The sequence below is a fragment of the Clupea harengus genome, chromosome 6 (assembly GCF_900700415.2).
Source record: "Clupea harengus chromosome 6, Ch_v2.0.2, whole genome shotgun sequence".
In the NCBI taxonomy this organism is placed as follows: Eukaryota; Metazoa; Chordata; class Actinopteri; order Clupeiformes; family Clupeidae; genus Clupea; species Clupea harengus.
Genome location: NC_045157.1, coordinates 29,754,862 through 29,781,942, shown reverse-complemented (window position 1 = coordinate 29,781,942; position 27,081 = coordinate 29,754,862). Strand labels below are relative to the sequence as shown.

General features: G+C 46.9%; 1 protein-coding gene across 2 annotated transcripts in view; it reads left to right on the top strand.

Annotated features, from left to right (window-relative positions):
• Nucleotides 1-613: 613 nt before the first annotated feature.
• The window catches only part of syt7b (synaptotagmin VIIb), a 78,030-nt gene continuing 51,562 nt past the window's right edge, over nt 614-27,081 (top strand). For both annotated transcript variants that reach the window (XM_031569704.2, XM_031569703.2), the window contains exon 1: nt 614-1,220. In XM_031569704.2, the coding sequence (XP_031425564.1) occupies nt 1,187-1,220 (34 nt within the window). In that variant the 5' untranslated portion in view covers nt 614-1,186. The remainder of the gene's footprint in view (nt 1,221-27,081) is intronic.

Below are 27,081 nucleotides of genomic sequence, written 5' to 3'. Positions count from 1 at the left end.
CGGAACACAACACTCAAGGTTAAGCTATCTAAGAGAGGAAGACAACAAAAATAGCCACAGATGTGTCTATTCTGGGCTACTTGTTTGTACTTAATGCCTTTCAAAAACTTTCTCTTCAGTGTTTTCTTTTTCTCGTCAGATGATAGTGATAACAACCCTGGCCATGATGATCACTGTATGTTTCACAATTATCTGTTAGCGATTCTATCCCATAGGGAAATTTGGGAAGGTAATAGTGTCACTTAGAAATTTTACTGTGAAATTGAAACTAGTGTAACCTTGCTATTTTACAGTAATTATGAGTTAATTTATTGTCTTTTCTCCTCTAAAATACATCCTGGAGGCAAAGAGCTTTTACACTAAACATATTGAAATCCTGCAGAGTAGAGTTGTGTGTGCATGTGTGTGTGTGTGTTGGAGGCAAATAACAATATCCCACAGACCAATAGTTGATTGTTTTTCTCTTGAGAGAGGCTGAGAAAATATTTCCACAAAGACTCTTGAACAAGCAAGGGACCTCTGGGCCAAACTGTGACAAATGTCACTAAATGTCAAGTCAGAGTTTTATATAATCTCTCAGACTTTCAGATAATATCACATTAGAATGAGGAAATGGCCAAAGGGGTTGGTGCTGAAAACTAAGGATGTGTGGTTATGAGGACATCCAGCAGAAGAGGCAACCAGACTGATCAATTGAACAGTGGGATCCAGTTGGATGCGTAGACGGAGAGGCACGCGTTGTAATGTAGGCAAACCAATGAATGGCTCGTGCAATCATCTGGCGGGGACACGAGCTGATGATTCCAGCTGCCGACGATCACACACGAGACAGCCACTTGCCCATCATTCATCTTCCTCCTCACCAAAATCCCTCTCCTTGCTTCCTGTCACAACCCCATGAATCGACTGTAGGGATTGTAAGGAATAGGACAAGGAAAGCAAAGAGGGAGAGAGCGAGGAAGAGAAAGAGGGAGGGAGCTGGAAGAGGAGGAGGGAAGGAGGAGAGAGCAACACCACCGACTGACTACCTGCTCGAGCGAAACACTGGCTGAGGACACGCGCGCGCACGGTCGATCGCTCGCAGAGAAGCAACACAATACTCGGACACGAAACTATTCAAAGAATTTGGGAATTTTTGGAGAGGAGACCAATTACAAACAGCCTTGAAGTGAAAAAGTGAACAGTCATGCATCTGAATCGCGAGGACGAGGATAACAAAGGTAAGGACACACCATACGCGTAGCTTTTCCACTTTCTTTCCTCACTGTTTGGTTTGTTTGGTAAAAACGCCCTTGAATAGCTAGGAGTGTTGGTATCCACAACTAAGCAGATGTTTTGCATCCCTTTCAACACAAACCAGTTATCCTCGGGGTCAGTACTCCTTGCAATAACAATACTTGGTGGTATTGCCCATCGTTGAAAATATTGCAGTGTGACTATCTAGTTGATATTCCTGGTGAATGCATTTCATGTGTATGTGGGCAATGACCCCAGCGATACAGACAGTGCGTTTCTCTATAGTAATAACCGTCATTAGACTACTGAGTAGAGTACTCGGATCCCGCTTGCCTGGTCAATGTTCACTTGTTGTTCTGACATTCTTGCTTATGCTACTTTGTAGTTATTAGTATCCATGTCAATGTGACTTTAGGCCATCCTGGCGGGTAAAGACAAGGTCATTACATTCTCATCCATACATCCTTGAAAGGCGAGCCTGCGTTGTGTGTGTATGTGTGCGTGTGCGCGTCGCAGCTACTGGTTTTATTAGAAAGCGTGTGTATATGTGTGTATTGAGAAAGAGGGTGTGCAAAGGCGACAGCGCGTGCGGGCCTGCGTGCGTAAATGAGTGCTAATCTCTTATCTTTTTTGTGCGCATTATTGAGCGTGACCAGCGTCCCGTTAGTCGGTCCAAACGCTGAGGCAAACGACAAGCAGTCTACAAGTGGTTATGAGGAAATATACCCAGGATTTTCCCATGTTCACAAGGGGCATGATTATCACTGGTGGCGGAGACTTGCCTCTAGCCCGTCTACCTTGCCCCTTGTCGCGGCAACTCTTGAGACGTGGTTTTGGGAATTACAAGGAGAACCCTAACCTCCAATCCGTATTTTGAAGCGAACAATTGCTTCTGGTGGGAGGTTCGGGTGTGTGGCGTCTGTAAGATTACAAGGTATGATGGTTGTTGACTTCTGTCAACAGTTTCTTGCTCGGTTGGTGGATTCAATCGTAGCACCTGTGACTTGCCTACCAAGTCCAACAACGCGCTCTTGGAATCTCCCTTTCGTAAATAAACAGTGGCAGTTTCAAAGGAAATACGCGCATGCGATGTAGATGTTATATCAGCGTATCTTAAATTGAAATGAACGGCAACCGGAGTTGTTTTCCTTGTTTCATCGTATGTGATACGTTTCAGCTCGGGCGGTGCCATTATGTTTGTAAAACGACGGCGAGGAGGGTAACGGTCGCGCCCATAGGTCCGTTTCCCCGCGCATGCCGGTGCTTCCCTCTCCACGTGCATTTCTCCTTGTAAATTCCCGGCGCATCTCAAGGTGGAGCAAGGCGGGGGTGATTGAGCATGTCTATGCCAGTGATTTAACAGACTGACGTATCGATTATCTTTCCCTCATCGCCTGAGGATTCCTTCTCATCTCTGCCATCTCTTTGCCTAAATTTAGGGTTTGTATCAGACGCACTGTCTGATCTCAGTGAAACAGCCATAACCATAGCAATTTGTGTTGGGGGTCATTTATCTATTTAATCGCCCTCTGAATTGAATAATTTTCAGCAAGCTATTAACCTTGATTATATAATGACATATATACACGCGCACACACACACACACACACACACACACACACACACACATGCACGAAACAGAATGGGATTGGAATTTTTAAGGAACAGTTTGTTTTAACTGTATATAGTTAACGAGGTACCATGGAGAGGTGTGTAAGAACCATAAGAATTGTGTTGTTGTATATCATGACCTGCTCCAACTGGTGCACACACTTAGTGTTGAACTCAGATCATTAACTGGTTTAAGTGATCGTTAAGCACATGACCATGAAAGGAATTCATATTTGCAAAAGTAGACCCTCTTTAAGTCCCGACTGTGCAATTTGGAGCTGGATACATTCATTTATTTGAATTACTAAATTAAAAGATAACACTTATCCCCTATGTCTAGCAGAATGAGATTTTCTGTCAAAACAGAGATCTGTTTTGGTTTTCGATCTTTGATTTTTTTGTCTTCCAAGACATAAAGTAGTAGTCATTCTGACATTTTACAAACTCCCTCCTTGAACATTTTAAAACCTGTTTATATCACACAAATGGATTTAGTTAATTTGTTGGAAAAATGCTGCTGCAGCGAGACTCTGGAGACCCTAGTTGCCCTCTAATCTCAGTTGTATTATTGTGATGACAGTAAGCAGCTTCTTCCTCTGCCTGAATGGAAACTCAGCAGGGAATTTCTCTAGAATCTTGCGCTGTACTTATCTAAACGGATTACGAGCTAATTTCCAGGCAAAGCCAATACATTATTTGTTGATTTGTGGTACAAAGGATAACGGAGGTGAAACTGGTTGTGTGTGCAGTGAGCGTGAATTCTCTTCTTTCCCGGCAGAATGACCCCTGAAACCTTTCTGCTGGAGAGATGGATTGTTGCGGTGGCTCTCAGTTCTAGCCAAGCATCCCACATTTAACCTCCTGATTCAGTAAATTATTCCTCAAATTAAACGGGTGAAAGCACTCCTCTTTGTACTTCATGCTCCATCCTAAGGTGGACTCCAGCTCTCTGCATCATTCCTCAAAGAGGCATGTTAGACAAAGACATATGCCAGGCCAACAGCTGAGTAATAAGCAACTTACCTGCGGGGCTTTGAGGCAGTGGGGTTAGCCAACTCGCTGTAGGCAGACTAACAAGACACCTTCACACGGGTAACTGATGACTACTGCCCTAAATTAAGCGCAACTGTTCCTGTAAACCAATGAACCTGTAAGAGAAATCAGAGCTTTCAGTTCAGAATGTACACAATAGGGAGCCACAGTCACCCCATAGGCAAGGCAAGGCAAGGCAAGTTCATTTTTATAACACATTTCATACACAGAGGCAATTCAATACAAATGACAACAAAAGGAACATTCAAAGGAAAGATGAAGACAAAATGAAAGATAATTAATAATATAATTAAAAGAATTAAAAGAATTAAAAGAAGTAAAGAACACAATTAAAAGGACGTACAAAGTATATCAAACAGAATTAAAACATTGTGGAAGTAGCCCAGACTGTGTGTTTATCTCTTTGGGAACACTGAAATAGAGAACCAGGGAGCAATAGCATGAATAGAAATCATAATAGAATTCGTAATAGAAGTACGTTTGTTTTTCAAAGTGGTAATGAGACATGCCTACAGTATTTGGATATTGCTGTGTTCTCAGGATGGTATATTCAAACATTTGTGTTGATGTAAAAGTAATTCAAAGACAACCAAGGGCGTGTGATTTTTAAAGGACCACACTAATTTAAAGATAATATGGCCAACTCTGTTTGGTCATAGACCAGCTTTCACACTGAAGATCTTCAACACTGTCCTCCTTCCTGAAAACCTAATCCCACTGCCACTGAATGTTGACTTGCTTACATGTGGCTGAGTGATTAGTGACTGGCACCTGCTTGAGTTATTGAGCAGAAATAATCTGTGCCCAGAGTCAGGATCAAGTCTCCTACATCCACTATGTTTTCAGCACCCGAGCCAACAGTGCAGTTAAGCAGCAGGCAGGTGTGCATTGCAGTCTGGCCCTAATGGTTTGCTATGTGTGAGCCACAGGCAATAGGTTGGGGGCTTTAAAGATTTTGGATTCAGTGCCAGATGGCGGACAGACAGTCTCAGCCATGAGAGTCCCCGGCCGGCGTCATTGAAATTCCCAGAGCGTGGCTCTGATGTTGTAGTGGAGTGATAAGGCAAACATGGCGAGAAGGTCAAGCTCCAGCCGGGTTGTCAGGTCTCTGTCGGATAAGAGGAGGCGCGCGGACAGAGGTGGCCAGCTGTAGACGTGCGCGAGGAGCATGCGCCTCTGGAGCTGCGCCAGTGAGGGGCCACACACACGACACACACCAGACACGGCCTCTGTGCTCCGCCACAGTCAGGCACTCACAACCAATAAGCACCAATGTTTCAGAGGAGGACTGAAACGTTATTATGTCACAGTGCTAATAATGCAACCAGAAGGGGCCGTTAAGAATCCCATGCCAATCCAGTGCATAAGTGGCTCTGGAATAGTTTTTGACGTGAAACACAAGGGTTTGCCTAGAGCCAGATTTATTGGTATAATCTAAAAATGAAATATTCTACACACGAGACGCCACGGCAGACACTTGGTGTTGTGGCTGGGTGCCTTAGGCAGTTCATGATATTTGCTCCTGACAGCAAAGAAAACAAGCTTAAATGTAAGACTTGTTTTGTCTCGTCGCCATTGTGCAATAGAGCAATCTGGTCATTGTGCAGAAACCAAATACAAATGGATGAGTTCTGACAGATTCGTTTACAAGCTTGATAAATGAGACATTCACATGCAATAATATTATTATGTTTTTATAAGCATGACAGGTGATTTTTCCCACTAGGGAAACCTAGCATCATGTATATGCACAGCCATTCTAAACGATAGCTGAATTTGAGACCATTGTGTCTTGCTTGATGCAGCTTATTTTCTTGACATAGTCATTATAACCAATACATTGACCTGACAGAACAGCACGTACCTGTTAGCATGGCCACACTGTGCTGTGTCCTGTGCTCTGAAAGGGTTTATCACTCGCCACAAAGCTCAGTGGTCAACAGCCTCTCAGCCAGGCAATACACTGCATATAAATCTGGTTAACAAGCACAAAGGGGGTTGTCTACTTGGGCACTTGCACAGATGTGGGAGGGTGGATTGTCTGGTGGTATGGCGGACGATCATAGATAATCTCTGAGTGTTTGTCTCTGTGGCGGAGGCTGACAGACTGATAGTGTCTGTGGGTATAGGGCGGGAGGAGAGGTGTGGGTGAGTGGATGACTATATGAATGGGATGTGATGATGACCCCACTGGATACGTGTCTCTTCTTCTAGACAGACTGCTCATAATCATCTGTCCTAATTGCGTATTAATAGCCGCATCCAGCCCCATTGTCAAAGGTCTTGTTAATATAACGTCTCGTGGAAAAAACAAAGGGAGGAATAATGGACTGTAGATGAACTAGAGTATCAGTGCATTTTCTTTCTGAGGAATGGCAAAGCGAGCGGGAGAAAAAGGAGGAAAAGAGCGTGATTAGTCAGGTGCTGTGCGTAATAGCCGTCTAAAATGGATGTATTTTTATCCTGTGGCATTACTCCTGGGTGTGATGGGGAGAGAGGGACAGAGATCAGCCCATTTAGAGCGACGAGAGAGCAGCCACAGCTCAGAGATAACATAACACCATTTAGAGATGGCCTACTCACTGCTGAGCTATGATTTATACACTCTACCCTTTATATTTCGCGCTGATCATCACACACCGAGCGCATTAAGCAATGGCAACTGTCCTGCGGTTGTTACAGTAATAGATATTATCGTGATGTATGTTTCCGACCTCAATAGCATGAGCACGCGGAGTAGTAGCAGTGTAAAGGTATTTACTTCATATCTGAAAATAATGTCAGTATTAAGGATTAATATTGGGAATTAAGTTCATATAAAAGGGCTGAATGATACTTTTAAATTGCTTATTAATGTCTTCATTCAACATATATGGTAACAGTTTTTCCATTTCAATATTCAGCAGCACCATATCACAGATTGAAAGCCAATCCAGATTGAAGGTAAGGGATGTGGTGGTTGGTCATGACACCAGCGCCCCTCACAGAGAACCTGCGTTCATCAGAATTATCGGTCGTGCTGACGATAGCAGAGTGACCCCACAACGCTTGTACCAGGGGTGTAGTGCGTCAAGTAATGTGTGTCATGGCCTGTGAGCCTGCCTTGGCCCCCATCCCCCCCCCCCCCCCCCCCCCATTCCCATCATGCTGTCACTCAGTATCACGCAGACGGGTCGGAGCAGAGCAGAGCAGAGCTGAACAAGAGACCCAGAGGCCAACGGCCGCGCGCCGCGCCGCACTTAATGTAGGATTCTCATTAGTGACACAGCTGATAATGGAATGCTGTGCTATTTTATTTTAATTAAATACTTTATTATAAATACAATGTGACATGGAAAATGAATCATAAAGATGTTGGAGAGAATGAGATAGAGGGAGAGAAAGAGAGAGAGAGAGTGAGATAGAGGGAGAGAGAGAGGGAGAGAGAGAGAGGGAGAGAGAGAGTGAGATAGAGAGAGCAGTGGATGACTAAAGGCAGGGCTGGAGCTCTATGTCTGTTAGAAGTCAGAGGTTGATATGAGCTGCTGGGCTGGAGAACAGAGCAGCCTTGCCTGCCTCAATAAAACCGTCACATCTGTTAACCAAGACTGAGCAGGATTGGAGTGAATCAGGTGTCAAGGGGGAAGGTTTGAGTGTGTGTTTCTGTGTGTGTGTGTGTGTGTGTGTGTGTGTGTGTGTGTGTGTGTGTGTGTGTGTGTGTGTGTGTGTGTAACCTGAGTAGTGTGTGCATCTTTCTGTATATAAGTATGTGTGTGTGTGTGTGTGTGTGTTTTCCATGTTACATAACGCCCTCTCTGGTTGAGTCACGTGGAGTCTCCGAGAGGTTTGCACAAACCCCTGGCTGGCTCTTCTCCTTCTCCTGTGCGCTCATCTCCTCTCCTCTCCTCTCCTCTCCTCTCCTCTCCTCTCTCTTGTCTCCTCTCTGTTCCTGTGCTTTCCATTCCTCTCCTCTTCATTTTGTTTCTTCTCCTCTGGTCTGCATTCTCTCCTCCTCTCTTGTCTGACCTTCACTTCTCCTCTCCCATCTCACTGCCATCCACTGCACTCTTCACAATCATTTCCATGGTTGCTCCATAAATGACAAAAATAAACAATCATCGCAGGATCATCACCGACAGAGGGAATCATGTGTGCTACTATACCTGAGTGCAAATAACAGACAATCTGACTTAACAGGGAGGGAAACAAATGAACAATACTAACGGCATCATGTCCTCCATGCTGGCCCAGCCTGAGGGACACACTTCAGCACAGAGTACCCAGAGTACAGCCTCATCAGCACAGACAGGCCCTGTGACTCATCAGCTGAGAGCCAGCAGACTCCTCTACGCCCTGCTGTCTCACACAGAAGTGGAGAGGGACAGGGGCGGGGAGTGACTGAGAGGCAGAGATAGAAGAGAGAGAAGGGGTGAGGGAGAGGTTGAATGAGGGAGGGGAAGAGAAGGGGGAGGGAAAGAGGGGGAGATATGGGAGGATGAGCTAAGGGCAGAAGCGGGTGAGAGTGGAAAGGGAGGATAGAGAGGCAGTGTCTCATGAACTTGTGTTTTAGACACAGTGAGAGAGAGAGAGAGAGAAAGAAAGAGACTGAAAGAGAAGCCAAGTGAGAAGGAGCCAGCTCATGGGCGCTCCGGTCTCTAGGGACTGTGCATGGAAAGAGCAAAAGAGAAAGAGAAAGAGAGACAGATAGAGAGAGAGAGAGAGAGAAAGAGAGCAGGTGAAAGAAGAGGTAGAGTGAGATTGAAGGGACTTGAGGGGGAGGGGAAGCGTTATTCATGAGGAAATGGGAAAGGCGTTTGTGTGGCAGGATCGTCTGGAGTGGCAGGGGTTTGCTTTCTGTTATTTATGTGATGTGTAATATTTGTCAATTTGAGGAAACATTTGTCATGCCAGCACTGCATTGTAAACGCATGCAGATTCTCAAATGGGGGGGGGCTGATGGCAAAATGAACAGGCTGATGGCCTCCCATCAACAGGAGATGGCAGAGGAGAGGAGAGGAGGGGGGGTCTGTGGTGTGCAAATGGTGTCATCAATCTTCATACATTCATTAGCATACTTAGAGGAGCATGCCATACGCATTGTGTGTGCAGAGCACACTGCGCACTTGAAGTGTACGTCCCATGTTTGTATGCACAGGATGGCGTCGTATGGGAGTGATGGCGTATGTGTCCTTGTGTGTTCTGAGCATGTGTAGGGCTTTTATTCTAGGCAGAATTATGACAGGTCAACAAGTCATGCATGGAATGGAGAAGTGCCCATAAGCAAGGGTCAACAGGTCGTGAGAGGGGGGTGGGGAAGCTCTTGCTGTGCAGATTGCTAATAGGAAACGGGTTCCGTGCACACTTTATCAGAAATGCAGGCTATGTATGGAGCGAGCGTGTAGAAGTGGTCCTCTTTGAAGTGGCTTGGTCTCTCGTGAAATCTCTTTGTAGTGACACATTCCTCTCAAATTCAACTCGAAGCCACAACCCACAGCTCTGGAGCATCAGTACGAACACTAGTGAAAGGCCTGTCTGAGTATGCAGATGTGTGTGTGTGTGTGTGTGTCTTTTGTTTGAACCACACAGTGGAGGAGAGGGCGAGTACAAGGAGGAGAGAGAGAGAGGCAGAGGTTGAATGCGAGAGCATGGATGTGGACCAAGTCAAACAGGCTCTTGACTTGAGTGAATGAAGGTGAAGAGAAGTGCAGTGAAATTGGGGATGTGGGGTGGGGGTGGGGGGCGGGGGGGGACACAGGTCAGCCCCCACCACACTCGTATTTGAGCATGGCATAATTACAATCTCTGGGAGAACAGAGAGGCCCTTCTCTAATTCTGGAATCATTCTTTTTGTCTCAGCACATTACCGCCTACTGCGCTGCATTTGTATTTCACTGCTCTCCGGCTCTCCCTAAATATTCCATTTTCACCACCTGTCGTTTTTTTTTGGGGGGGGGGGGGGGCAGACTTGTGCGTCCTCTCCAGCTATACTTCAGAAGCCTACCCACCCACAGCTGCCTCTAGTGCTTTTACCAGGAGAGTCGCTGCTGCCTCCCCTGTAGCCCCGGGCACGCTTCCAGGGGTTCAGTCCAGTGGTGGCTGCTATCATTTCCGTGAGCGTTTCAGCTGGAAAGTCCTAATGGAAGCTGAGCTGCCAGTGGATTGGAGTGCCAATCTGCATGAAATGCTGGCCACCAGATCCGACTCTCAAGAGGTCATCCAGATTTGCGCATGGCTCTTTTTTTTTTTTCCTCTTCTTCTTCTTGCGAGGCTGAAATGAAAGTGATTGCGTGGGGATCGGTGGCCCCTCCGAGCGCTTCGGCACACACCAGCAAAGCACTCCCGGCACCGCACCGGCCCCCCCGCCGCCGGCAGCAAGGAGAGCTTTCTCAAAGCGATGGGATGAAGCCGTCATTAACGGTGTCAGCCGTGGGATTACCGACTGAAGACACCTCAACGCCCCAGCGCCAGCGCTTCCCATTCAGACCCAACGCACAGCCTCTAAGCTCATCAGTGGGGGGAGACAAAGCTGGAGAGAAAGGCACGCGGAGGTAGAGAGAACAGAGACGCAGAAGGCGCTTTTGAGACAGAGATTTTGGGGTGTGACATGCAGCGTTTTCTCTCTAAGCGTGATGTATAAGAGGAGAAGAGAGGAGAGGAGAGGTAGGTAGGCAGGACTGACATACAGACAGCCAGAGTGCCAGGAACAGATGGTGAGACTGATCGCCTCCCAGACATCGCCTCCCTCCTGCCTCAGTATGCCAACACAAGACTGACAGAGAAAAAAAAAAAGTGTCTTCATGTCTCCCTGTGCACATGCGCACTCACACACACACACACACATGCACACACACACACACACACACATGCACACGCGCGCGCGCGCACACACACACACACACACACACACACACACACAAACACAGCTCAGTCTTTGAAATCAATTACATTTAAGTGGTGTTACAGACAAGATTTCTGTCCTGAAGCTAGCACTGAAATACAATTAAAGAGTGAGAAAAAAATCTTTGAGGTAATCACATCTGATTATAACAAGACTAATTACTGTATCACCTTTCTTAATATATAAACCCATTTCACAATGTACCACTGTAATGTATGAAGGATGTATTATGTTATTTCAAAGATCTGGGTCATCAGTGTATACCACTCCTCTTGATTCTGCTCATGCTGAAGGTCACCTTGGATTATTTAGCGACTTTCCTCCCAAATTGGATTTATTTGGCAAGTTTGGTTCTTGGTATAACAGCCATTTTCATTTCTTGAGCTGGTGGGGCCCTGGTCCAGGGCACAAACACATCTTCATGCTTGCTTTTGTCTGTTGTTGCGTTCGATGTCCAGAAGCTTGCTCAAATTCCTTTCCTCGCAAGGTAACACTCTCCTCTTTTTCCTGTCTGCCAAGCCGCTGTCAACCTGACAGAAGCACTCAGCTTGATTTTTGGAACGACATGGCCGTAGTTTCATTCTGAATCTCATTCCGGCTGTCATTTTGTTTTTATTTCCTGTTAAAAGCTAAGCCAGCAGCCTCTCTTTTCCCCTCCCTTTTACTCAATATGATACGGAACAAAAACACTCAGTGTCACTAAGATGTGCTGCTGTCAATTTATTTGGAATATACCAGACATTTATATATGATAAATGATCCCATATGATTCAGGCAAAATATTATTTTAGTGATTGCACTGTAAGCACACCCACACACACACACACACCCACACACCCACACACCCACACACACGCACGCATTGCCATGCTTTCTCACAAAAACACCAATGCATCCGCTTACACACGAACAGCGGGAGAGACGAGCAGACTACCCTCAGGGTATCTCAGTAGCTGTCATTTCTTCAAGCTCTAAACGATGAAACAGAATCTACAATATGGACTCCACTAACTCCTGAATGTGCAGCTTCTTCCTCCCTCTCCTTGGACTCCTGTCTCATCTGTCCTCTTCAGCCCTCTTCTCTTTAACACATATCTCCTCTCCTCTCCTCTCCTCTCCCCTTCTCTTCACCTCTCCTCTCAGCCTTCTCCTCCTCTCCCCTTCTCTTTAACACATATCTCCTCTCCTCTCCTCCTCTCCTCTCCTCTCCTCTCCTCCTCTCCTCTCCTCTCCTCCTCTTCTCTTCACCCCTCCTCTCTTGTTTTCTCCTCCTCCACTGCCATGCCCTCTTCTCTTCTCTTCCTGCTCCTGTTCCATCCTGTTGTGTCCCATGCTATGCTATGCTATGCTATGCTATTCCCTCCTCTCCGGTGCTCTGCTCTGCTCCTCTCTCCTCTGGTCTTGTCTCCTTCCCTCCCCCCAGTCTTCACTAACAGTTGGCTCACTCACAGACGACAGCGTTTATCGTCTGTTGTTTGTTTTGCCAGTACTGTAAATGAGGGTGGTCTAAAGAGAGCTATTTTCCATTCCCTCACTCACTCACTATGTATCTCTCTATCTCTCTCTTTCTCTCTCTCTCTCTTTCTCTTCCCCTCTCTCTCTCTCTCTCTCTCTCTCTCTCTCTCTTACCAGGCTGCCTAGTATTTAATGTTATGTACACATGCATATTCAGATTGGATTGCCATGTTCTTAAAAAATGAATTTGGTGTGCCTTCAGATAGCAGCATCTGCTGTCGAGTACAGAATGGCGGCCGTTCCTGTGATAAATCCTCATGTTCACACCTTCTGAAACATTCCTTTCCTCATTATCATGATCGCTCCAGCTGCCATAATCCACTGCCTTTTCTCGAGAAACAAGATCCCGATGGAGAGCTAGGAGGTGTGTGTGTGTGTGTGTGCATGTTTATTGATGTGCTGACAGCGTATGTGTGTGTGCATACATGTGCACTCCCTGAAGCGTGTTTATGTTTGCGTTTGGGTGTCTCGGTCCTCAGATGGTCTGTCTCAGCCACACTTGAAAGGACTGAAAATAATAATGTCTCATATGTGGTATTGGTGTTCATATGTGCTTCCGTCACTCTCTCTCTCTCTCTCTCTCTCTCTCTCTCTCTCTCTCTCTCTCTCTCTCTCTCTCTCTCTCTCTCTCTCTCTGGCTGGGCTACCAAGGGCACCCTCTACCAAGCCCTCTCATCATCTATGTCTTACTCCCATCCCCCTTTTTCTCCTTCTGTCTAAGTCTGACGGTGTATTCTTCAGTCTGTCTCCTCGTCTCCCAACCCTTTGGACACTCTAGTCCTCCACTTCATTACAGCAACACAGGGAGCTGTGAGGGGACGGGAGAATAGAGAGGTTGGAAGATGCAGGATGTCTGGAAGCCAGCAGGGATTATTTATAAAGGCAGTCTACTCAATTATTGAAAAGAAAACCTCAAGTGGCCCTCTACGGTCAGAGACAAACAGGTCGAAGAGTTACACACTTCCATGTGGAAAAATGGGTACTCGTTATGCTGTAAACACACACACACACACACACACACACACACACACACACACACGCACACACACACGCTTCACAGCTGCACAACAGACCCACTGGCACGTGTATCCACACACACCTTTAGCCAAGATCTCAGAACTGTAGAACACAGTATGTGTGGTATGTGCTGGGAGATGTGGGAAACCCAGTATTGGCATAAAAAGCAGTGTTATTGATGCAGTAGTGCACTAATGCGCCGATGCCTCTGACAGTAGCATTTCAACCACAGTGCAATTATTTTTAGATGTTTTTTGATGTGTGTGGACGACGCCAGGTGGTTTATAGCTACTCCGTTTAGACACTGCTGCAAGCTGCCAGATTCAGAAGGTTCATATGTTTGTGGTTTATAAGATCGGTTCCAGCAGTAGCCAGACAGCGAGTGTTCTAGGGACAGAGCCATTTTGTTGTTGTTAATTCGTGCTCTCCTGCTTTTATTGCAAGATCCTGGGTGCCACTGAGCCTTTAACAGTCTACGGTGTCTTCTGTGGGCTTGTTAAATGAGACAATCAGCCATGATAGATTATGATAATGATGCTCCTCTGGTGACTTGTCTCGCCCTGCCACACCTCAGAGGCCTCTTCTATGTTTATACTGTCTGGACTACTTCCATCCTCAGAGTCTGTGTTTGTTAGCCCTGTGACCCTGGTGATATTTTTTGCGACGGGGTTTAAAATAGAGCCAAGGAGATCCCTCTTGACAAGCTGTGCCCTTTCTCTTTATCACGTCACATTTAGCATCCAGCGGGAATAGCAGATGAACATCCCTCCACCCGGAGCGGAGGGCCACAGCTCAAGAGCACCCAGATGCATATCTCCACGATCACAGTGCTCAAACAATGCTTATCTTCAACTCCCAATTATAGCCCTCACTGAGGTTCCTCAACTACAGAGTGCGACTGAACTTGGGATATGAATGGTTACAGTATGATACGTCTGTAGACTTCCTTCCTCTCTGTACACTTGATCCTTAATGTGTTCTGTCTCCAGGGGATTAACCTATTCTTATCTGTTTCCACCATACCCCACTGAGAGCCATACTGAATCGGGAGATGATTTCCTATAAAATGCCAGCTCTTGGCATCAAACGCGGTGAACACTGCTTAGATCTGGCCTTTGGCTCCTCCACTGCTTCTGGTGGCCAGGTCTGAACTGTTTGCATATCTGAGTCCAAACCCCCTTCTGATAAACGAGAGGTAAAGGCAGGAGGCATGAACGTTACGTTGGGATGGTTATGTATAGCCAACCATTTCGAAACAGATGCGATTCAGCCCGCTGAAAAAGTCAAGACGTGGAAACCACATCGACCTGTCAGCTGACCTTCAGACTGCAGCCAGCTCTCAGATTTGGAAGCTCCAATTATTTTTCTCATTTGTTTTAATTTTTGTCTTCTTAATGCCATGACTCCTCGAACTTCAGTGCGTTCCCTGGAGGGGGTATGTTTATGAGCTTTGGTACATGGGAAAAGAATGAGAGGAGGGGTAGCTCACAGCACAGATGGGGCTGACCTTCTGGTCTGCAAAAAGCAATGCAGTCAATGTGTAGCTATATTGGCAGTGTTTGTTCAAGCAACTCGATTATGTCCCCATGCGCAGTATAGGTTAACTGCATCATGCCATTCTCTTAGGCAGTTTAACATGATTTTGAAAAGAGGAATACTGATTGGCTGCAGAAATATGGAGCCTGTGTGAGGTTTTCACATGGATGCCTCAGGGTCTTTCTCCCCCTGATAGGATCACAGAGGCCCCACCTTGTTTGTCTGAATCCCCCGGTCCATATGAGTGCAGGCCGGCAGCAGCCATCCCGTGTTTGCCTCCTCTCACGTCTGCATGGCTTTGAACCGTGACAATTATACGTGGCTCAGTCTTTTCCCCCCACATGCATCTTGTCCCAGGTCCTTGCGTCAGGGTTTTGGCACCCTCCGAGCGGGCCTTTGGACTCACCTGTCGTGGGCAGGCCTTTATTGATGTGGCTCGCTTGTGGAGTGCAGTTTCTGGGAGCTGAGTGATAGGCGCTATGTGGGGAACGCTTACTGCCATTTCACAGTCTGGTGCTGCACTAATTCAGCTCACTCCATTAAACCCCCGCGCTGGGCCACATCAACGCGCTTTGGCATCGCACTCTCCTCGTGATTCTGTGCAGACGTTTGTTTGGGGGTCGACCTTTTAAAGCGCACCGGGATAATTTGCCATGTATTGTTTTACATAACCTTATTGGATGCATTTTGGAGGCAACGTGGTTGTAAGCGGCTGTGAGGTATTCTGAATTTGATTTGTTTTGCCTGTAAAGAGCCTCTGCTGATTAGTGGAGCATCATTGTTAGACCTCTTGTAAACCCAGCGTGAGTATTGTTTCTCTGTTGAGCTCTGAGGTAGGTTGACCTCTCATGACCCATAAAAACAGTCCATGAAATTACAATTTTAAAAACAAAGCACACTCTCAGTGTCTTGGCTGAAAGCCATTTTGTTAAAGGCACAATGCATTTATTTTTCGGCATTGGGTACTCAGATAAATTGTGAAACAATTGTAATGTTCGCTCAGAGGTTGAAATAAAGAGGGGAAAGTGACTCAGTCCTGTTAAGAACTAATCAAGAGGGATATTGTTTTCCTTAGGGCAATCACATTACAACATACGTGGTTTCATTTACTGTATTAGATTAAACTGAGTAATTAGACCGGCAGACCCAATATGCTTTGGGTGCACAGAAATGAAAGCCACAGAAAGCAGAGGTGAATAGAATGTGCAGTGGAATCTCAAGCATCCAGACAGGCAGTGGGCAGTCACCACAGAGGGACATAGGACACAGGCAGTCACCACAGAGGGACACAGGCAGTGGGCAGTCACCACAGAGGGACACAGGCAGTGAGCAGTCACCACAGAGGGCCACAGGACACAGGCAGTCACCACAGAGGGACACAGGCAGTGGGCAGTCACCACAGAGGGCCACAGGCAGTGGGCAGTCACCACAGAGGGACACAGGCAGTGAGCAGTCACCACAGAGGGACACAGGCAGTGAGCAGTCACCACAGAGGGACATAGGCAGTGAGCAGTCACCACAGAGGGACACAGGACACAGGCAGTGGGCAGTCACCACAGAGGGACACAGGCAGTGGGCAGTCACCACAGAGGGACACAGGCAGTGGGCAGTCACCACAGAGGGACATAGGCAGTGAGCAGTCACCACAGAGGGACATAGGACACAGGCAGTGGGCAGTGGGCAGTGGGCAGTGGGAAGTCACCACAGAGGGACACAGGCCACAGGCGAGGAGAAGAGGCCCAGCTCCAGACAGACAGCCTGACAGACACACGTACACACACAGGCAGACAGACGGACACAGAGGGAACGGGAGAGACGAAAGAAAGGCCACAGGCTTAGTCACAGTGTTCATAGGAGGTGTGTCTGTTTCAGCCTGTTTAATGGACTCACCTGTCAGAGCGACTCACTTTAGCAGTCCATCACCACAGGGCACACACTCATCCACACACACACACACACACACACACACACACACACACACACACACACACACACACACACACACACACACACAAACAGACACACTCATCCACACACACATACACACACACACACACACACACACACACACACATGTACATGCACATAAACACACACACACACAGGCATCCATACGCACAAGTGCACACACACATATACAGACACACACATATACTATATGTGGCACATAAAGTACATTCAATTCAATTCAGTTCAATTTTATTTTTATAGCGCCAAAACAATAAAATTGTCTCAAGGCGCCTTGCAGAGCCCAGTGCCTGGACCGCCATACATGCATAAACGCATTCACACATACGTAAGCATGCTCATTGACATGCATGCATGCATGTACACATACCCATGCAGACAGCTGATTTGAGAGGCCCATGCGGTTTGTCCTTGTGCTGTGAGACACACGAGAGCCCTCAGGTCATAATAGTCATAATGAAGCCGTAAAACAACATCCTTCCTCGCTTCTGTGTCTCATACACACAGGACCTATAAAGACACTACTAGGAGTCTTACCCACTGGTGTCTATGAGGCTTACCCACAATATGTTCTGGTGTTAGTGTTTTTAGTGTGTGTGTCTGTGTGTGTGTCTGTGTGTGTGTGTGTGTGTGTGTCTCATCGAGTGCTGTGTCTGTGCGTCACCTCTGTGTAGAATAGCAGTCAAGCACACAGATGTGGTGTTGCTAATTTCCACCCTGAAACTGTCTTTGCTACTGTGCATTAATGTGTGTGTATCTGTGTACGAGGTTGTGTGTATGTGTGTGTGTGTGTGTGAGAGAGAGAGAAAGGGTGCCCGTGGGGTAGGGGGGGGGGACGGGGGGGGGGGGCGGGGACAGAGACAACCTCTTGTCTAATTCATTGGGACACCTCCACACCCCCCTGGGAAGTCTCCTGTTGAGCAACATTCTGCTGGCGTTCTCCACAGACACCCCATGCTTCCCCAGTCCTTTCAATGTCGCATGGACAAGAGCGAGGGTGACACGCGTCGGGCTGACAATGAAAGCCTGTTACGTGTGTCCTTGTGTGCAGTAAATTGCATTACTATCTGTGCATGTGTTTATTTGCGCACGTCGTTTTCCGTGTGTGCCTTGCTAAGAGCAGCAATGCGCTGGGCATTCACATTCCACTCAGAAAGGGCACTAACAGAGCAACGCTTTTGTAAACATGAGCGCAAACACTTGGCCCGCAGGCACGCAGCAGTCAGTGGACTATTCCAAATCAACTTTACATTCAGAATGAGCGAGTGCTGCCTGACCGCCTGCCTGACCGCCTGCCTGACCACAACTACCGGTGCAATCTAGTCCCTCAATCTCTTTCATCTTCCTCACAGCCCCCCCAACCCCCCCCCCCCCCCCCCCCCATCATACGGCCCCCTCAAAACTCTCCCTCTTTTAATTCTCTCCGTTGCTGTTTTCCAAAGAGCACTTGGTCTCATTCCTCGCCCTCATCTCTGAGCCTGTGCCCCTCTCCCCTCTCACGTACCCGCCGCCCCCGCCCCACCCCCATCCTCCCACCCTACCCTTCTCCTTCTCCTTCGATCTGACTCAGTCTGCCTCTCCTCTCCTCTCCTCTGGCCCTCATTCTCTCCCTCCTTCTATCTCTGACCTTCATTTTCTCAAGCGCTCCTTTGTGTAATCCCCCTCTCTCCCTCGCTGGCCTGGCTGCCCTCGAACCTTCCCCCCTCTCCCACTCCGTCTCTCCCATCCCTCGAACCTTCCCCCCTCTCCCACTCCGTCTCTCCCATCCCTCGAACCTTCCCCCCTCTCCCACTCCGTCTCTCCCATCCCTCGAACCTTCCCCACTCTCCCACTCCGTCTCTCCCATCCCTCGAACCTTCCCCCCTCTCCCACTCCGTCTCTCCCATCCCTCGAACCTTCCCCCTCTCCCACTCCGTCTCTCCCATCCCTCGAACCTTCCCCACTCTCCCACTCCGTCTCTCCCATCCCTCGAACCTTCCCCCCTCTCCCACTCCGTCTCTCCCATCCCTCATCCCCTCTCCAAGCTCACCTCACCCGCGCTCCTCAGTACTCAGTCCAATGCTCTCTCCCCCTCTCCCCCTCTCCATCTCTGTGTGCCATCACTCCCTCTCTGTCAATCTGTCTCTCCACTCCACTCCACTTATCTTTTCTGTTCCTGACCCCCATTTTGCACTTATTCTCGGAGTGTTGTTGCCACTGCCTACAGTTTTTTTTTTTTTCCCAATTTCTCTTTCCATCTGTCCTCTCAGCTCTTTGAATCCTACTTCCAACCATTCCTCTTCTCTGTCTCTCTGTCTGTTTCCGATATGCATCCTCTTTTCCCAGCACCCCCACCCCACCCCACCGCACCGCACCGCACCCCGCCCTGGCTGCCAGTGAGTTATGGCGTTCCCAGTCACAGGCAGCCCTGCTGACTCTAAATAAACCCGTGGATGCTCCTCATTATGAGCGTCATATCACATGCCTCTGGGAAATGGACTTTGATGGGTTCTGCCTGTGAACCGCCCCGATAAATACACCTGTCAATCAAATAAATGAGAGTGCCGGGGCTGTATGCCCTGTGTTACCGCACCGATGCCGCCACGTTTGCCATGTACACGGGTGCGTCCCACAAACGGAGGAAAAGGGGGAGAGAGAGAGAGAGAGAGAGAGAGAGAGAGAGAGAGAGAGAGAGAGAGACAGATAGAGAGCAAACAGGTGAACGAGCGAGGCAGCTGTAGGAGCACGGTGTCGAGCGTGCCGCTTCAATGCCTGACAAAATGGAGCTGAGTGGTGCTCATGCACGGCAGGCGGCAGCGGCAGGCGGCGGTGAGAGCAGCCACTCGACACCTGGTTTAAAGTTCACGAGGTGACGGCGTGGCCAGGAGAGCCTGAGTCAGACGGGGGAGCTCAGCAAGCTGGGGCGCACAAGAAGACAAACAGAGAGAGAAGCAGAGAGGAAGCGAGAGAGAGAGAGAGAGAGAGAGAGGGGGAGAGAGAGGAAACATAATTGAACGAGAGCTTACCCCCAAAAGGTGACAGTAAATAAGTCAGTATCAGGGGCGCTGAAGCAGTAAATCTAATGAATCTCTCTAAGACTTGCCTAATATCTCCTATATCCCTTTGTTGTGGTTGGATGCTTGAATAGATAAGAGAATGTGGATGGGGAATATGATGAGGAGTATACAGGAATGAAATGGGATGAATAGATAAGAGAATGTGGATGGGGAATATGATGAGGAGTATACAGGAATGAAATGGGATGAATAGAAAGAGAGGGAGGGAGGGGTACAGGGGAGGTATTCTTTAACAGGTGACTAGTTTTAATCATCCCTGTTGGAAAAGGTGTAATTGCTCGAGGAAATGAGGACGGGGAAATGAGGACGCAGCAGTGCCTGTTACATTCAATAAAGAGTAGAGTAAACAGCATAGAAACACGGAAGATTGAGAGGATGAATTACACGTTTCTAGTAGAGTGTGGCTTCTGTCTGAACCCCGGCCGAGAGAGTATGGCCTGAACATTATTTCTAAACTTCTGTCCGAACCCAACCTAACCCATTGGGTCTCAATAGGGCCCTTTTGGGCTTGGGTCAGGTATCCTCCATCTATTTGTAGGTATGCAGTGGGGAGGGAGACAGAGAGGTGAGCGACATGAAAGTTGACGAGATGGGTAGAGTGTTTGTGTGTGCAACATGGCTTATCAACCTTCAGTGTCAGTATATTGCCTTCAGTTATTGTTTTTGTCCAAACTGTAAACGTGCGTGGAGTGCTGCATGCGGTGGCATGTGGGTGGATGCGGGGGGCCTTGCAGCCGTTCAGGAGCACTCCAGCTCTGGCCGTCTCTCGCAGCGGAGGGCTCAGCAGGGCGCCCATCAGTGCACGCCATGGGGCCTTATCCGGGTAAAGTCCTGATGTGAGCTTCGCAGGGGGTTCAGCCACCCAGGGCCAGGACCTGCAGCTCGCTAGAGTCTGAGGGCTGGAGACACGGGTCAGGCAGACGACTCGCCCCCGCTCTCTCCACCAAAACATTTCCCTAATTGCCGTCTCCTGTGCCGAGCAGCGCGTTTTTGGGGGGAAATGTAGTGGGCGCACACGGCCCAAAAGCAACTGCGCTCATGCACAACATGTGCTGCGAGTTAGCGCCATCCGTTTGTCAGGAAGAGTCTTGTCATGTTATGAAGGCTGCTGTCTTTTATGAGATGGTGCAATCTGAGGTTTGTTCATCATGCAGAGTAGCCATTTGAGTGTGGGTGATGGCCAGGTCAGTCAATTCACTGAAATGGATCGGCATGCAGGGATCCGCTACATTAAAATAATGTCTGAGCCTGGGGGTTGGGTAAGATGAATGTACAAAACAAGCAGTGGTGAAGCGGAATAAGTTGCCTCTTGTTTCAACATAAAATTGTTTAAAAAAAAGACACTTACATGAGGAAGAATTCTGGGCATTTAAATCTACTGCATTCATTCTTCATGAGTGACCTAGGTCTGTAGCTAAAACTATTGGCTATGCACCTCTGTTAAAGGGGGTTTTCTAACTGGATTGTTGATTGTTGTTCCAGCTCAACTATGATGCATGATTGCATATTGCATGAATACAGACATATTTAATCATTTGCCCTAATATGCATCATATTAGTGAGAAGGAAGAGAAGATGTCACAAATGCATTATACAGGTTACCAGGTGAGAGGTAGAATCAGTGTCAAGATAAAGGTGATATTATATCATATGTCAATATTAATATTTGTCCTTTTGTAACATCCTAAGTAGCAACAAAATGATCAGAGAGTCAGGCTGGTGTGAGGAGGTCTTCATGAAGCCGGTGCATAACAGGGACTTACCTGGCACACGGAACCCATAACCGTACAGCCAGCTCTGGGTAACAGGCACCTTGGGTGCGGAGCAACCTACTTTAAAAAGAGGCAGGCCGACAGGCAGGCTAAGGATCAGCATCAGGCCCTCTGATTGGCCTATGAAGAAGCAGTTCTCAGCTCTGCGCGAGGTACGTCAGGGGAGTTATTGAGGATAGAGGTGGCCTCGCCGTTCCCTAAAGAGCCCTCATCTGGTGTGTGTCTGCTGGTCAGGGGAGTTATTGAGGATAGAGGTGGCCTCGCCGTTCCCTAAAGAGCCCTTATCTGGTGTGTGTCTGCTGGTCAGGGGAGTTATTGAGGATTGAGCTGGCCTCGCCGTTCCCTAAAGAGCCCTCATCTGGTGTGTGTCTGCTGGTCAGGGGAGTTATTGAGGATAGAGCTGGCCTCGCCGTTCCCTAAAGAGCCCTCATCTGGTGTGTGTCTGCTGCTGCCTTCGTCAGCACTGCATTTCTCAGCCAATAAACAGTTCTGGAAAAAATTCTAAAATTAGCTTTTTTACATGTATCGCAGCCATTCCATTCTGTCGTGTCTGTTGAAAATCCAACACAAGCACACCTAATGAGGTACTGATTAGGTGATCACCTTAACCAAGGTTTATTTAACGAGGAAAATCACTGCTGTGGTTCTCACACCACAACAGGATGCACCGCAACAGGACCAGCTGGATGGCAAAAACAGTGCTAGTAGTACCTCAAAAGTTATTGGAATCAAAAAAGAACTATTGACCATGCCAAGAGTGTTAAAACTAAAGTTTTGAGTAAGGGAAAAGAAGGGTTTCAAGGATCAGTGATGATCTGGGATGCTTTAGCAAGGCTGGAATCAGGCAGATCTGCCTTTGTGAAGAACGTGTGAATCAAGCCACGTACAAGGTTGCTTCCCTCTGCTCTGACAGTGTTCCCCAACTCTGAGGATTGGTTTTTCCAACAGGACAATGCTCCTTGCCACACAACCAGGTCAATCAAAGTGTGGATGGAAGACCACCAGATCAAGAAACTGTCACAGCCAACCTAATCTCCAGACCTGAACCCCATTGAAGACCTCTGGAATGAGATCAAAAGGAAGATGGATGGTCACAAGCCTTGACTTGTAGCCCAGTAGTGGCATGAAGTCACCCAACAGCAATACATGAAAAACTGGTGGAGGGCATGGCAAGACACATGAAAGCTGTGACTGAAAATCAAGGTTATTCCATCAAATATTGATTTCTGAACTCTTCCTAAGTTGAAAACATTAGTATTGTGGTGTTTTCTTTGCATTATTCGAGGTCTCAAAACACTGCATCTTTTGTTATTTTGACCAGTTGTCATTTTCTGCAAATAAATGCTTTAAATGACAATGTTTCTGTTTGGAATTTGGGAGAAAGGTTGTCTGTAGTGTATAGCATACAACAAAAATTCAATTTGACTAAAACACATACCTATAAATAGTTAAACCTGAGAAAGTGATCATTTTGCAGTGGTCTCTTAATTTCCTCCACAGCTGCGTATCTGGAGCAGTCAAAATTGAGGTGAAGCTCGACCCTCTCCTGAGAAAGGCTGCTAAGCACTTTATCTCACACTGGTGTGCCAGCCTCCCCGTAATCCAATCAGCAGAGTCTTCATTAAGCATTTATTAAGATGTGTCATTTTCTGATAGGGACCATGATTTTTTTTTTCCCTGTGACTTTACGATTAGATATGAGCAGCATGCAGTTATTAAAGCCAGGTGAATAACATCCATTGTCCAGTTATATCTCATTTTGTTGCTATGTTGTTGGTGCTTTTAATAGTCACCCCTTTAAAGCACTACATCAATATAACTCTATGGACTCGCCCCGCTAACTGCCTGCATTCATTTGTTAAACCATCAGACATCTTCAATGGAGGCTGCCTTGCGACACAACCGGGAGAGTTAGGTTTTCTATATTGGGTTGAGCCGTCAAGCAGGGATCAATGCCTCCATTGTTAGAGATTTCTTGATTTGGTTTGACTTGTTTTCTTGATCTATTTGTCATGTCTTTTCAGGGGGGTATTGCGTAATATTTATCATGCATGCATATTTCCATAATTATTTGTGAATTTCAGCTATGCTTTGATTTCTAACATTGCCTGAAGGGGGATAGCTGACTCGTCAGTGCCCCCTCTGGCTGAGCTGAGGTCTCACAGGTAACTGTAGGTCATAATGGTTGGTTAGGCAGACTTGGTCTGTGTGCTCAGTTTGGTTTCAATACACTTGGCACTTTTCTGCTACTTGCACACATTTTTTGGGCTAAATTATGTTTTTGAACTCCACAGGGTCTTCCAGCATTTACTCTCCTTCACTTTCTATTTGACATTTCTCTCCCCCTTCTTTATACACCACTGCTCTTTTCTTTTTCACTCCTTCATTTTCACTCCTCTATGCAGTCCTTTGCTCTTCACATTTCCACCCAACACTGCCCTTCTTTCTTACATGTTCATTTGCTGTGTTCCATTTGGTTTTGTTCTAACGCGTCTCTCTGGCAATAGCATCCAGTCTTATGTAATGAAATGTAATTTTGTATAATGTGTTCAGTGCCACTGTACTCAGTTACATTCCACACATCTCTGCCCTGTCTGTGATTGATAAAGTATTTGTATTGTTGCCAGAAAATGTCTGCACTACTGAAGCACAGAGGTATTGTGATTTGTGCAAGGTTTTCTGTCTGCCACACGATAACATTTATCATTCATGACAAGCCGCATTGCAATCCTCTTTCTGTTGCTCGACCACAAGGCTTATGAGCGCTTCAAATGCCTGAGGTTATAATTTCTTTGTATTGTTTATTTTTGTATTATTATTTTTTTTTATTTGTTTACATCATGATCTGTAACTGTGGTTATGTGTATAGATGTGAGCTTGGCGTTTGAATTCAATAAAAGAAAATAGGAAATGAATGCTGGATACAAAATAATGACTGTTGTGCTCTAAAATTAGAGCAACATTTCAAAATGGGGCTGTTTGAAGTAAGGAGGTGACATATTTTTGACATTTTAACGTCCTAAATTTCCTTTTGAACTCCTTAAACCTGCAGATGAAACTGAGGAGAGCATCTGCATTTGCAACGAGATCTATGGAGAATAGAATCAGCTGTGTGGGCTGATAGAGATTAGGCCCAAAAGTTATTTCCTCATTTACATTTTTCACTCACTCCCCATGGAGAGAGGGGGGGGAATATGATTTATAGGGCAAGCAGGTGCTGAGAGAATGAAAGAGAGGGGCTGTTTATTTGTGTAAGTCCCTGTGTGTGTGTGTGTGTGTGTGTGTGTGTGTGTGTGTGTGTGTGTGTGTGTGAGTGAGTGAGTGAGTGAGTGTAAGTCCCTGTGTGTGTGTGTGTGTGTGTGTGTTTGTGAGTGTAAGTCCCTGTGTGTGTGCGTGTGTGTGTGTGTCTGTGTGTGTGTGTGTGTGTGTGTGTGTGTGTGTGTGTGTGGCCAAAGAACAATGCTGAGGTCTTCTCATTCTTTAAGTGACATGGTCTGCCAACACGTGTCGTTGCCTTTAGAATGGTCTGTGAGAAGCCTGGAGGAGAATCACAGTAGAGGAGAATCACAGTAGAATCACAGTAGAATCACAGGAGAATCACAGGAGAATCACAGGAGAGGAGAATCACGGTAGAGGAGAATCACAGTAGAATCACAGTAGAATCACAGGAGAATCACAGTAGAATCACAGGAGAATCACAGGAGAATCACAGTAGAATCACAGGAGAATCACAGTAGAATCACAGTAGAATCACAGTAGAATCACAGGAGAGGAGAATCACAGTAGAGGAGAATCACAGTAGAATCACAGTAGAATCACAGGAGAATCACAGTAGGGGAGAATCACAGTAGAATCACAGTAGAATCACAGGAGAATCACAGTAGAATCACAGTAGAATCACAGTAGAGGAGAATCACAGTAGAGGAGAATCACAGTAGAATCACAGTAGAATCACAGGAGAATCACATTAGAATCACAGTAGAGGAGAATCACAGTAGAGGCAGAAGTGTGTGTGTGTGTGTGTGTGTGTGTGTGTGTGTGTGTGTGTGTGTGTGTGTGTGTGTGTGTGTGTGTGTGTGTGTGTGTGTGTGTGTGAGAATCACAGTAGAGGCGGAGGAGAACATGCCTCTGAGGCGCGGCGGACCAAAGAAGCACACACTTGTCTGTCAAGGTTGTGTTTGTGGTGTTTGTCTGAGTGCTGATCGGCCAACAAAAGCGGAGACTAAAAGAATGAAATCCGCTTACATTTATTTACAAGCGGGGACCAGGGAGATGGATACTGGCAATTACTGCACACAGTCCCTGGAGGAATTTAATTGAGCTGGATTTGGTAATGACTCCAGTGCGGAGGACCCTAAGAGTCTGCCTGTTAACCCCAAGTGTGTGTCTTTCCTCCGTCTAGCCTTGTTTTTCCCCCTGTTGGCTCACCACAGGGTTTGTGTGTGTGTGTGTGTGTGTGTGTGTGTGTGGACTAGCTACAGTATGATAAATGAGGGGAGAGAAAAAGGCACATTACCAACACACTCTCTTCCGTCTTTCTCCTCCCACTGAAATGGGCCTCATTTTGGTGGTAGAGATATTCTTAAATCATTTGTTCTTGGTTCGCTCAACCCCTCATCACCACCACCACCACCACATATACACCCCATATCCAACATGCAACCTAACCTTCCTCTATTTTCTATCATTCCTAAATCACATCTCTCCTCATCCTCCGCTCCCTCCCCTTGCTCCCGGTCCAGGTTATTCTCAAGGTTACCTCCTTTTTTGTAGTCCTTGGGGACAGCCTCCCTAAATCAGCTGAAGGGGGTGTCGAGACCCCGCTGTATTTTTATCAGCTAACAGATCTTTTTAGCGTACAAAGCGCCATTAGCTGCACAAGTAGGTCTTTATGTAGCTCTGATGGCCTCGCACTCACCTCCGCATTTACTGCGATGGCTTGAGTGTTGCATGGTGGTCTCCGTGATTTGTCTGTCTCACCTTGACTGCAGAAATAGGGTTGCTTCTTTGCGTAACAGTCAGTGTGCACTGGACAGACGCGGAGAGGATGTGTGGTAACATCAGTGAAATGGATGATGCATGAATGATGTTTTCAGACATACATTACCTCTCAGTACCTCTACTCCTGCTTCCCGTCCTCCCGAGTCTCTCTTGAGTTATGAATGACGAAGCCCCGGCATCTCGGGACCTTTCGCTATCTTTAGCCTCGCTACAAGGTCCTTATCTAAAAGGCTGGGTGTTTTGTTCCATCCAAATATGTTTGAGAAATGGAAAACAGAGGAGAACTCAAATTAAACATAAAAAAAACTACAATTAAGTCTTCTAATCCTCTTTTATCCTTTCCTTTTTTTTGCCTCTCTCTCTTATGAATCTCTTTTTTCACGGTCATTGTCAATTCAGTTTTCATCATAGCTTGCTTAGCAGGCTAATTGGCATGGCA